The 12,609-nt window shown below is 31.6% G+C and overlaps 4 protein-coding genes across 5 annotated transcripts in view; 2 read left to right on the top strand and 2 right to left on the bottom strand.

The window, feature by feature from the left end:
- LOC124447474 (UDP-N-acetylglucosamine--dolichyl-phosphate N-acetylglucosaminephosphotransferase-like) overlaps positions 1–1,774 on the top strand; it is a 4,952-nt gene extending 3,178 nt beyond the window's left edge. The window contains exons 5-8 of the mRNA XM_046998421.1: positions 202–433; positions 717–905; positions 984–1,227; positions 1,327–1,774. Coding sequence (XP_046854377.1) covers positions 202–433; positions 717–905; positions 984–1,227; positions 1,327–1,392 — 731 coding nt within the window. The 3' untranslated portion in view covers positions 1,393–1,774. The remainder of the gene's footprint in view (positions 1–201; positions 434–716; positions 906–983; positions 1,228–1,326) is intronic.
- Positions 1–11,367, bottom strand: part of LOC124447471 (transmembrane and coiled-coil domain-containing protein 4-like) — a 22,934-nt gene extending 11,567 nt beyond the window's left edge. The window contains exons 1-2 of the mRNA XM_046998417.1: positions 11,357–11,367; positions 576–582 (exon numbers count right to left, since the gene is read on the bottom strand). The gene's annotated coding sequence lies outside the window, so the exon portion shown is untranslated. The remainder of the gene's footprint in view (positions 1–575; positions 583–11,356) is intronic.
- LOC124447470 (coiled-coil domain-containing protein 191-like) lies at positions 3,092–8,137 on the bottom strand. The gene is made up of 14 exons (XM_046998416.1): positions 7,962–8,137; positions 7,776–7,866; positions 7,465–7,659; positions 7,035–7,207; positions 6,649–6,872; positions 6,269–6,437; positions 5,884–6,074; positions 5,450–5,681; positions 4,870–5,293; positions 4,681–4,763; positions 4,499–4,600; positions 4,056–4,352; positions 3,827–3,981; positions 3,092–3,708 (listed from the first exon to the last, which is right to left on the bottom strand). The coding sequence occupies exons 1-14, from the start codon at positions 8,010–8,012 to the stop codon at positions 3,561–3,563; spliced, it is 2,535 nt and encodes an 844-aa protein (XP_046854372.1). The 5' UTR covers positions 8,013–8,137; the 3' UTR covers positions 3,092–3,560.
- LOC124447476 (zinc finger CCHC domain-containing protein 10-like) lies at positions 10,784–12,609 on the top strand. Of its 2 annotated transcripts, XM_046998425.1 has the most exons (5): positions 10,785–10,941; positions 11,053–11,199; positions 11,560–11,607; positions 11,805–12,056; positions 12,416–12,609. In XM_046998425.1, exons 1-4 carry the CDS (start codon positions 10,901–10,903, stop codon positions 12,028–12,030), a joined length of 462 nt encoding a protein of 153 aa, XP_046854381.1. In that variant the 5' UTR covers positions 10,785–10,900; the 3' UTR covers positions 12,031–12,056; positions 12,416–12,609. The 2 variants fall into 2 exon arrangements, with proteins under 2 accessions (XP_046854380.1, XP_046854381.1); XM_046998424.1 differs by having other exon boundaries at positions 10,784–10,941; positions 11,805–12,609.

Below are 12,609 nucleotides of genomic sequence, written 5' to 3'. Positions count from 1 at the left end.
CTAATTCGCACACTGAACATCATTTAGCATTTTTATTATCAACATCAAAGTTCAATTTGACACAAAACATTTGAGAAGATAGTTATTCTTTGATTAAAACTTATAATATATGAAATGGGCTCTTATGTATTGGTAAATTAGGAATTGAAAATCTCAAGACAGACCATTCAAGTGAAATGAAATAAAAATTCTCATGTTTAGGTATATTATATTACATATACATGGGCATGCTGGCTGTGTTTTGTACAAATGCTATCAATATTATGGCTGGAATAAATGGTGTTGAAGTTGGTCAATCATGTGTTATCACATTGTCAGTCATCATATTTAATATTATTGAATTACATGGGGATTGTTGGCGAGCTCATCTATTTTCTTTATATCTTCTTATACCATTTCTTGCTGTGTCTTCAGCTTTGCTTTATTTTAACTGGTGAGTTGATGAACATATTTAATATGAAATAATGTGCTTTGCTTTATTTTAACTGGTGAGTTGATGTGCACATTTAATATGAAATAATGTGCTTTGCTTTAAACATGCTTTTTTTTAGATATCATTATAAAATGGATGATACCATTTACCTATCATACATGCAATAAATTTTTCTAGTTTTATATAAATCCTTTAAGTTTAAAATAGATGCATTCTTGAAAAATTAACACTCGTAACATTTAAATATGTACTTTCAATGCTTCATATTAACCATATTCTCTAGGTATCCTTCAAGTGTTTTTGTTGGTGATACATACTGCTATTTTGCTGGTATGACGTTTGCTGTCGTGGGAATTCTTGGTCATTTTAGTAAAACTTTGCTGTTATTTTTCATTCCACAAGTCTTAAATTTTCTTTATTCTTTACCACAATTATTTCATATCATTCCATGTCCAAGGCACAGACTACCAAAGTAAGTTTTGTCGTCCATGACTCGTTCACCTGTGTTTGTTTTAAAATATTGATTAAAAACTTATTGTTTTTATTTTAGGTTGAATCCAGAAAGTGGCCTTCATTTTACTAGCAAATCTAGCTTCAAAGAAGCAGATCTTAATTTCTTTGGCAAGGCCATTCTCAATTTATTAGAAATATTTCATTTGGTTGACGTAAAGCGAAATGTTGGTGAAGATGGGAATTTTATGGAATTGAATAATTTGACCCTAATCAACTTTGTTCTCCGACTGGCTGGACCAACAAATGAAAAAATACTCACAATATATATTCTAGTAATTCAGGTATGGATAATTATCTAAGATTTCTTAAGTACTTTGAATCTATTTGAAATTTTTTTATCATTGATATAAAAATACTTTGATATTTTTTTTTTATTGTAGACTGTGTGTAGCTTTGTTGCCTTTCTCATTCGTTATCAGCTAGCAAAGTTTTTTTACGACGTTTAAGCTGTTCATCAAGATACGAGAGATCAAGGTCTTATGTAGCTAGATCATAAACACAAGAAATTTGACTGAAAATTGCCACTGAAGAATTTTGATCAACTTCTATTTATAGTCCTCTTTCTTTATAATTTAGTAACAATTCAATTCATTAGTTTGGTACTTTTTTACCAAATACGTGTGATGGATTTTGTCCTTGCTTACATTTTATCAAATTTTCATCCATGACTGTATAGTAAACTGGGAATTTAGTGTTGTAGTTTAATGTTTCGTGTTTCTTGAGTTTCGGGTTCCTTTTTTGGAATTTCGAAAGACAGTTTTCCATGTTCAGAAACACAAAAACGATTGTTTCCTTATTCATTGCAGTCATTTTACTGTTTACGGTTGACTTGCTGATGTGTTTTGAATTTTTTGCGCGTGCGATATTCAATTTGTAACTCGATCAAATCTGTTTGCATTCGCGTATAGTGTAGTACAAGAACAGAAACTTTTCTCCCAGTATTCTGTTTTAATAAAAAGCTTATTATTTGCCAATGGAGAGGGAGAACAAAAAAGGAGGAAAGTACGGGAAGAAAACAAGGTCAACAAATAGGTCCTGTAGGGCGACAGTAGACAAAAAAGATATAGGTAATACATGCAATCTCCTTTAATTGTGTCTATTATTTTGTTACAAATAAAACATTTACGAATGTATTTTAATGAAAGCGTGATTTAACAGTTTGAGTTTCTTCGATGTAGATGAGCGACGTTTAAGAAAACTGAAGATCTATTTACGTAGTGTGAACTACAGCAGCTATGATGGTTTGCCTTCCTTTCCTAATTTGATAGATCTTTATAAAGATACTATATTATCTGACGAGTTTCCATGTGACACAATGAAACCATCTACTCGTCTCCCATGTGCTCCAACACCATTTTTAGTCGCTTGTTGTTTTAATAGAAGTTATCCTCTCAACGCAAGACAACGAAATGGGTAGCTATAAATTTGTTCAATTGCATTACGTACATTTGTAAGCAAACATTTCAAAGAAAACGGTGAAATCTCATTTCTTTTTTTACATTAGTAGCTAAAATGAAAAATAACAGGAGCGAATGAAGACAAATTATTTTTTATTCATATAGATACACAAGATCTAAAATGGCAAGCAAAACAACTTCGACTTCCAGCAAGATAGCGACGGAAGAAAAAAGACTGAAATCTTTATCGACACTTTCATTTTCTGAACAAAGGGAGAAAATTAACATTAGGAGAAAATCAACTACAGCTTTGTTCGTGCCTAAAGTATGTAATGAGGCAAAGACGACTCCAGTACAATTTACGAGTGAGACAAACGAAAAAAGCTGTAATAATGAACGAAAGAGCACTGACATCCTTAAGGAAGAAAAGGTTGAGAAAGTTGTTTGTTCGCAAACGTTAACTTCTAATGATAAGGAGAAAAAATCCCAGAGTGAGACTGACACAAAAATTGAATGTGTCAATACAGGAAATGAAAAGTTTAATGATGTTGATGATGGTGGGAAAGAAGACAAGAATAAAGAAAAGAAATTGACTAGCTCGAAGGAATATGAGACGCAGCTTGATGAGAAAGTAACACTTCAAAAGGAAAGTGCCATCGATAAAAAGAATACAATTTTGCAAAAACATAGTTATTTTCCTGACGAGAAAAATGTCCAAAATTCGAGCCATAAAAATGTACATGAAAAATTAACGAAAACTAAAATGAGTAATGGTGATATCAGTAAGGTTACATCACAGAAAAAATTGTTAATTAAAAAAACTACACACCTTTGCGACAGTCAACTATTACTTACATCAAGTGAATCTCTATCATCAACAAACAATAACAAACTAAATGACAAATTATCAGTATCAAAACAACAAACAACTACACAAACATCACACATAAAACTAAGAAGTCATGAGCAAAAAATAAACTAGTTGAAGAAGTACTGTCGCCTACACTTATTTTAACTGCAACACATGCCAGTGAAGCAAAATGAACATGAACAAAGGTATATTCAAGAAAATTCATTAAAATTGTCATGGAATATATTAGCTGTAGCTGTTTTCGCAGAAATAAATTATTGAATAAAAGCTGAGTTTGCTTCTCTACCATATATATATATACTTTACAAGGTAAAATAAATAACTTTTGAAAGATTTTGTTTCCATTTTAAGGAGAAAGCATAGTTGTTTGAAAATCAGGAAGCATTGACAGAACATGTTTTCGTAAATCGTTTCTTCTTTTCTCTCTTTTTTCTTCTTCTCGTAAAAGTGGAATGAACTTTTTCCAGTAACTCATTGTCATGCGTAATAAACGCCTAAACAAAATAATTTGACGGCAATGCAATATTCAGAAACTGTGTAGCACAAATCTTTACATGGCTTTAGTTATGAGAGTAACTTCGAAATCCTTCAAAGAGATCAGGCAAAACTAACCTACTGTTTAGTTCCTCAGCTGTATTTTCTTTATCCCAACACAAAAGACGTTCTTCTATAGCGAAATCCTGCCAGATTTTCATATATTTTTTCATAATGTAAGCTCTTGAAAAATCTGCAGCCACTTTGTCAATTTCAGACAAATAGTTACGGTACTAGCAATAAAAATTTCCCAGAAAACAACATCAACTCCCAACGTTTTATTTTTTAAGCAACTCATAGCTATTACCTTTTTCAAAGACTGCCATCCTAAGCGAAGAAGTGAAGTTTTACACATTTTATCAGCAAGTTGGCTACGTCTTTGACATTCATTTCTCGTGTGTAACATCCATTTAAAAAATTCTGTTTTAAGTAAATTCTTCTTATAAAAGTCATCAGCATTTTTCATTATTTTCTCTCTGTTCTTGATTAATCTTCTCCATGGTAGAAAACCATAATTCTTTAGCAGGTTTTTATTACGATTTTCGTCGGCTTTTTTGTTTAGTTCTTTCATATTTTCAAGACGTCGTTTTTTTTCAAGTTCTCGCTATAGAATACATGCAGGATTGTTGTGATTATTTCATGCACACAACGAGCAAGTTATCTTATCTTTGTGGTCAGTTATGTCCTTTCCAACCAACCAGAAAGATGCGCATAAATGGCAAATATTTTTAGCAATTTTTTTCATCATACCTGCTTTGCTAATTTCATCTCTTCTCGTTTTCGTTGTAATGCTAACTGCTTTTCAGCTAAAATCTCTCTCTCTTTTTCTTCCTGTTCCTGTTTCAGTTTAGCCTGAATATCGACAAACGCAAAATATTTCGTTAGTTGTCATTTAAGTATTTTAAAACTGTGAGTATATAAAGATCACTCACTAATTTCTCTTCTTCAACCGCTCTCTTTTTAGCGTCCAAAAGTAACTTTCTATCCGCGCGCGCTTTTGCCCGATCTTCCATCGCTGAAAAAAATAAATCGTCTTTTGCATTAAATACAGCCAAAAAATTCATTTTAAATTTTCTAACGTTTTTATGAAAGGACAGGTTTGATGACGTTCAAATATTTACCCAAATGTAACGGTTTCGTCGCTGCCTTTTTAGAATTAACTTTGTCCGTGGGAAATAGTGAAGAACAACCAGGAAAATGTTTTTTTTGCGTTATTTCCTTGTTTTCACAACTATTATCTTCATTCTTTAGAATCTTTTCTGATCTTTCGTTTTGAAAACTACTTGAGCTTCCATTTTTGTTTTCAGATAAAATTGTTGTCTTTTTTTGTATCTTTTCATCTGTACTTTGTGCAACTAAATGTACTGATGCTCCTTTAGTATTTTGTAGCAATGCATTTTGTTTTTTCTTCATGTTTTGCAGTATCTGATGAGGCCAAACATTTGCATGAATGTTCGCGTTCCGTTTTCTTGAAAATGTAGTTGTGGTTGTAGTCACATTTGACGTGAAATTCTCAAGCTTAAATGGTTTCCATGAAATTTCATTCTGTCGACAAATACATTGTAAAAATAAAATATCGGTTGTTTTACAGCCAAATTCTCAATCATAAATAATCTTTGTCCAGTTCGACGTTCATTCACTAATTTTATTTTTTTATAAATAAACATTGAATAATCCAATAATTTAGTTTTGCCAACTTACCAATTCATTACCATCAATACTTTTCACTGCATCAATTTCTTTTGTTTTCTCATCTTCCCATAGCTTTCCTGAAGATGCAGCTTTGAGTAGTTTGATCATTTTCTCCGCTCTCTTTTCATGCTGGTCTTTCATTTTATTTTCTTCTTTTGTTTTTAAAACCCACGAATACCAAGCATAAAGATAACGATGAAGTAACATTTGACCATGAAATCTATCGGCAAGAACCTCCTTTCTAAAAAAGTACAAAAAACAAACAGGTAAAAATAATGAATTTGTCAACTACTAACTTTAAAATTTATGCTTTTGATTGTTCTACATTTACGTACAAATATTGTTTTTAATCAAAGATAAACGGAATCTCTAATAAAACAACAAGAAAGTCAGACGTTCACCATAAATAATTGATAAAAAAAAAGATACAATCGTAAGTCCACCTGTGACGTTCTTTCATTTCTTCATTCAATTGTCGAGTTTCACGATCCCTTCTTGAACGTAACACAAATGTCCTCCATGTATTCCAAATACGCAGTTTCTGCCTCCATTCCTGTACTGCTAGAGCTTTGTTATACTTGATGTGTTTGTTAACAACCAACGAATACCATGAGGAGAAACAGCTATGAAGTAGCTAAATAACATATCCATTTATTTAGCGATTCAAATGATAAATATTGCTAATCATGTTGATGTACATATTGTAGTCTGCAAATGTAGCTAGTAAAACATATTCATGTATACATAGGCGAACCGAGGCTCTGAGATAGAATTAACGGTTAATTTTGTAATGATATGTGTGTACGTAGTCAGACCATGGAAGATTACCTTCATATCTTTTTTTCTCCATTTCTTCTCAAGCTGTAGTTTCATAAACTTTTTTCTCATTTTTTCTTTTGCTTTTATTTCTTGTTCTAACCTATCCTCGCTTTCCTTGCGATGTTTTTCGAGTGCAATCTTTACGAGTTTTTCTCTTCTTTCTTCTTTTTCTACCAACCTGTAATGTTAGGAGTGAAATCAGGAGAAAAAAAATAATATTTTCTCTTCATGAGCACTGTGTTAACTGCATGTTGAAGGAAAGAACTACATTCTGGTACATAGCTATGTGTTTCGATTTAAATGCACCCCGTGACATAAACCAGGAAATGAGCTATACTTAAATGCAGTTATAACATTCAGATAGGATACATAGTCCAACATTTGAAAACCTTGAGTGATTCTTCTTTTGTTGCCTGTTTTCGTCTTGCATTATCCGTCTTATTTTTACCATTTCTTTACGTATTTCATTTTCTTCTCGTTTATATTTTTCCAATTGTTCTTTCTCTTCAAGTTGTAGCTGCTTATGGGCTTCTTCTACAACAATTTTTTCATTATGTCGTTTCATGTTTTCTTTTGCCCAAGCTTGTTTCCTTTCACTGGCTCTTCTCTTCACCTAAATAGTCAAGACTAATGCAGTGTGCATTGAAGACATTTTACACACAGAAAAATAACTAATGATGTCATTTTCATCATACAATATTTAATTTTTTCATAATTTTAAAGAACAATAAACAATGTTCATAGTTTTTTTCTGAAGTTTTTGACTTTTCTCTACCTGCTCATGCCTTGTCTTCATCTTAGGCCTGGGATCTTTAAACCTTTTAGATTGTGAATTAAAAATAGCTTCATCATCAATTTTTGTAAAGTCAATAACATCTCTCTCCAACATATCATATACAATCTGGTTGACAGCACTTTCTTCATCCAAATCATTATCAATGCTAAAAACTGAAAGTAAAACTCTTACAATGAAGTTCATGTATTATATGTACAGTGATCTAGATTTTTGGTCCATAAAAAAACTTTACAAACCAATCATGCAAAATCAATACATTCATATTGAGTAGCACAACACATTTAAGATACTTTTATAGTCCGCTAGCTTCTCCAGTTGTCAATCAATCAGACTTCAGAAAGTACCAGTGAAATTATGTAATAACAATAAATATTGTTTATTGTTTTTTAAGAAAGATTATGAAAATAACCTTCTTTGTATTCATTAATTTCATTATAATCATTGTTTTTTCTTGTCAAATCCAAAGAATTGGGTTGAAAGATATGATTGGCTGACTTGTTGCTTGTCAACTTAGGCAAATGAGATACTTCATCTTTTATTTCACATTCCGCAAGTAGATTGTCTAAACGTTTCTCTTTTATCCATGAATCAATCAAGTCTTGACCTTAGAGAAAACAACTTTAAAATTAATGAAAGGAAATGAAAAAATAATGGTAAATTCAAGAACAACAATTCTCTTTCTTCTCAGGTAAAAAATACAATCAAAATATCATGTTTAACCTTCCAATAGAGCATCATCATCCACAAAGACATCATACTTCTTTGTGTTTAATATATCATTTGCACCATCACTACATGCTTTTTGAACTTGCTAGAAATACAAATCAATGCTTAAATAAATAGATTACTGTATAGAATACAATCCATATTTTTGTATAATTTAGCTTATAGAAAACTAAATCAAACCTGAATCCATTCTTTAACATTGCTGTGTGAAGAAAATGCTTTAAAATTCATAGTATTGAGCCAATTTATGTTTTACATACTGACAGTCTGACACAATGACATACTGATACTATTCAGTAAATATGTAAAGTGTAAATTGTTTAGTCATCATAACAAATTTTAGTGTTACTGGTTGAGAAGATATATGCAAAACAAATTTCTAGTGATTCCACTATGATAAAATGTTAAATTCGAACACTATGATAAAATGTTAAATTCGTACAGTTCATTGCTCAAGTTTACGACAAACAAAAGCACAAAAAAATGACAAACAACGGACCAAAGTAAACAAAACTACGATTACCATCGCACTCAGTCGGGAATGCCCGGAGACGTCCGTTAGATGCTCGGAAGTCGAGAAAACCAGGAGTGAATAAAATTGTTTTATTTGGTGAAACAAAAAACAAATTGCGATATCTCAATTCATCTTGAGATAGCAAATATATATCAATGCAAGACGCAAAATAAAACTGTCAGCTTTCGACTTTATTTATATATTGCCGAATCTCTAACGAGTCTTCCATGCCGTTATAAGATTTTCCAGGGTATGCAAAACTCTCCTAGGTTACACCATGAGTGGCACATATCTGTTGTTGGAAGTGGTAAAATATTGTTGCTCTCGAAAATAATTACAACTTTTCTTAGTCATATTATACTCTTATGTAAATTATATGAACTAGGCATAATATAAACTAAAGATCGTATAATACGTAATGACATCGTCCCATGAAATAAAAATGTTGAATATATAAATGTAAAAAGGAAAGCGAATATTTTATGCAAAAAGTTTTAAATCTTTTAGATAATAAAAATTACAGGTATTATTCCACTTTTGGTAGCTTTATGTATTCCTTTGATGCCTTCTTTTACAAAAGATTTGACTTTGGACATCAAAGATGTACAAGAAATTCTGTTGCTTTCTCTTCTTAGGAGTGATACTTCTAAAAATTCTTCTTTTTCCTTGCACTCGCTGGCTTCTATCAAATAAAAATAAAAATTAACAGAAAACGAATTCTTCAACATAGATGTGTTCGAAAACTGCAGGGTATTATGTTAAGTAATAAATCTTATATCTTTGGCAAAACAAGTCTCAAGAACTAGGATGAGAAAAAAAATGAAAGTTGCAATGATATAGATGTACCACTGTACGACCACATGTATTGCATGTGCACATTTCACATTGTCAAAATAAGAAAATTAAAAGTAGTGTATTCGAAAATGAAGTATTCCCGTAGTTTCTGTTGTAACCCACTACCAATAGTGGACATTGGTTTATCCTTCTACAAATATTAGCAATGTCTGTGACTGTGAGTTAACAAAGATCAAACTGTAGGTTGCCCTGGAGAAGAAACCTAGTTTTTTAGTCAAATCCAATGCTTACATTCAAATTACAATTTCTTTATTGCGTAAATATATAAAATTCTTCAAGCTAAAACACTTGCATCAGTTGTATGCAGCAGCATGCTTCATAATTGACCAAATAGGCCATTAAGTACAATATATTTGATAGAAACTTTTCGTATAAGTCAACTCGCTACAATTGTCATATTATTGCATAAAATTTCAACTCGTGTTAACCAATAATTCTAAACCAAATCAATGAAACCAATATAAATACCTTCAATAGGGGCATTGCAAAGTCGTTGTATGGAGAGTTTTCTAGTCATGTTCTTTTACAAGACAAAACTTTGACGTTGTTGCGCAAAAACAACAACGAAGCAGATATTTACAATCGCAAGTTGTTTCGCTAAAACGATTTATTGCCCTTATATGTACTGAGATGCGTGATATTAAGAAAGTGCGCCTTCTCGTTGTTCTTTGTTTGACCAATATATTTGCACTGCAATAATCAAAAGAACCCTTTTGTTGAAAAGCTTTTATATTGTCCTACTTGACATCTGTTGCAAGCTGTAAAATGAGATGATTTTTCTGTCATATAGAATTCAAAAACTTTTATTCAAATTTTTAAATCGATACACACTAAGAAATCTGGACATTTTAAACAGTTCGGCGTTTCCACTTTTATGTAGATAATGCGCGTGGTTTCGTACTTTCGTTTGATATTTCAACATTAAAATAACCAAGTGTCAATACTTAATTAAGTATCAAAGGTTTCCTTGTCAATAGCCGACTTGGGCACAGAATAAGACATACAGAAGAGTCACTCATGTCGAAACCTTTGATGTTTTTGTCCTCGCACACGGTGGCCGCCATTATTCCAGCTAGATGATTAGGAGTTTTGATATTTCCCAAACCTTTAAAATGATCCGAAGTCATTTCTTAACTCAAAATATTCTTGAATTCATTATTGACGTGATGTAATTTTAATGGTTGGAAACAACTGAAAAATCCTAATCATCTGGCTGGAATAATGGCCGACATGAGGACACGTTGTACACCTGTGTGACCCTTCTGTATAATCATTATTCTTTGACTTGGGTCTTTTGGTCTTTTAAGCGTAAATCAGCTTTGAAAAGAAGGGGTTATCTCAGGGTATAGAAGTATTTTTCTCTACTTTAAAATCTCTCTTATGATCTGTTAGGAAATTGGATATAAATCATGGTAAATGTCACGAAATGAACTTGATTTCAAAATTTGAAATCAAAATACAGATACATACGTAAAAAAATTAAAATCAAAAATTTGAAGGCGATTCTTTTTCCAAAGAACTCAGTCGGGCTGGACCCGACCAACTGAATTAATGAATACACATTAATGTTTTAGCTGTTTATAAGTTTGTCATGATCGTTTTTTTATGAAACATGACTGGTGTTCGTGATCTCATTTTACCTTGCTGCAAATTATGTATTGAACAGTGAGATTGACCGACCCTTCCAACATGGTCACCTTGCTTAAGTCTCTAAAAACGTTGTTACATAACGTAGTTGATCGAATTCAGCATGGCGTCTGTAACAAAGAGATTTATTTTGGAAAAGAAACGGTAAGCTTAAACTCTAATGCTAAAATGAGTGTGAAACGACACATATTGCTAGTTTTTTTTTATGAAATATGATTATAAAACAATTATTTAACTGAATCGTTGAATTATTAGTCTATTAGAAGCTAGTAATCAAAAATGTCAGAAATGTTTACAAGTTGGTCATTGGACATATCAATGCACAAACGAGCGAAAGTATCTTCATCGACCTTCCAGAACTACAGTTATGAGTAAAGCAGAGAAGACTGAAACAAAGAAGAAGTAAATACTTTATCGTGATTTTGTTATTAAATGGCTTAAACAACTGTCTGGAATGTTAAGTGTTGTCTTGTCATGTCAGTCTTAAGCTCACCAGAGATTACCAACATTTAGTTTGTAGTTAGGTATCTCAATGAAATATATAGGTAACTTAACTAACTCTGCTTGATAATTTGCAAAATTTGGCTTTACATTTTAGTTGTTTTTTGTATTGTTTACAATTTAAGGATCAGATTTTGTGCACACCTGTCATGTGAAAATCTAACATACTTTCCAGTCTGGGGCCCAGTGTACATTTCTTAAAAGAAAACAATTTAGGTTATTAAAAAGAAATTTTCCTAAGAATTGCTATGATTTTTGTAGAAATAAAGAAAACCCAGCTGACTTGAAGAGGAAAAAGAAAATTACAAGGTAATTAAAGTCATTTTGGGTATTTTTTTTGGTTTCACTTTGTTTGTCGTTTTGCTTTTTGTTTTAAATGCTCAATTGTAAAATATGTTTTATTTTTCTATTAAAGTTCAACTCCAGATAAAGATTTGTGTTTATAAATACAGATATTAATGTAATGATGTTTGTTTTTAGCTAATATCTTCTGCACTCAATTTTAGTGGTTCAGATGCTGATAGTTCGAGCTTAGATTCTGAGGATGATTCAAGCTCCTCTGAAAGTTCAAGCAATACAGATTCAGATTCAAGCAGCTCAAATGATGACAGTGATGAATCAAGTAGCAGTGATAGCGATACTTCATCTTCATCAACATCATCATCATCAAGTTCAGATTCTAATCACTCAGATAGAGGAAAACCTAGCCGAAAAAGGAAGAAGAAAGAATAGCAAAATTGTTATACACCAAGTTTGAGGTTTGGAAATTTAAATCCGCCGCACATTGCGTAATATTCATGTGATCTGATTGTTGGAAAGAATGGTCTTGTTGCATATTCTGTACAATTTTTGTATACATAAGGATGCTGTAATGGTGCTATATTTTCTCAATATTTATGAGCACTAAACTCTAGCATCTGTTATTTACCCAAAGTACCTTTGACAAAGAAATTTAATTCTTTTAAATTCATGATTTCTTAAAAGTGTAATGGATTTACTTTTCAAAATTATTGTTAGCAAGCTTACATCTAGAACTACTGATGTTTTTGTGATAATATGTGTTCAGTTGTTTTTACTTCATAAAGTCCATTACAGTTTTGGGAATTGTTTAATTTAGGATGAAGAAAAAGTTTCAGTCATGGGCACTTTAATGGCAACAAATATAATTGTTGATGTTGTATTGACACAGTGCATCAGAACATCTTTTAAAAGAGGGTAAAAAAATTTTTATAGATATATTAAGGATACAAACATTGTATTCTGTTATGTACTTTCTCCATACATCAGTTGCTATCTGTAGCAATCTCGATA

This window comes from Xenia sp. Carnegie-2017, unplaced genomic scaffold, assembly GCF_021976095.1.
Source record: "Xenia sp. Carnegie-2017 unplaced genomic scaffold, XeniaSp_v1 HiC_scaffold_22, whole genome shotgun sequence".
Classification (NCBI taxonomy): domain Eukaryota; kingdom Metazoa; phylum Cnidaria; class Anthozoa; order Malacalcyonacea; family Xeniidae; genus Xenia; species Xenia sp. Carnegie-2017.
Note: the sequence above shows the minus strand (reverse complement) of the source record. Positions and strands in the feature narration are given on the sequence as shown.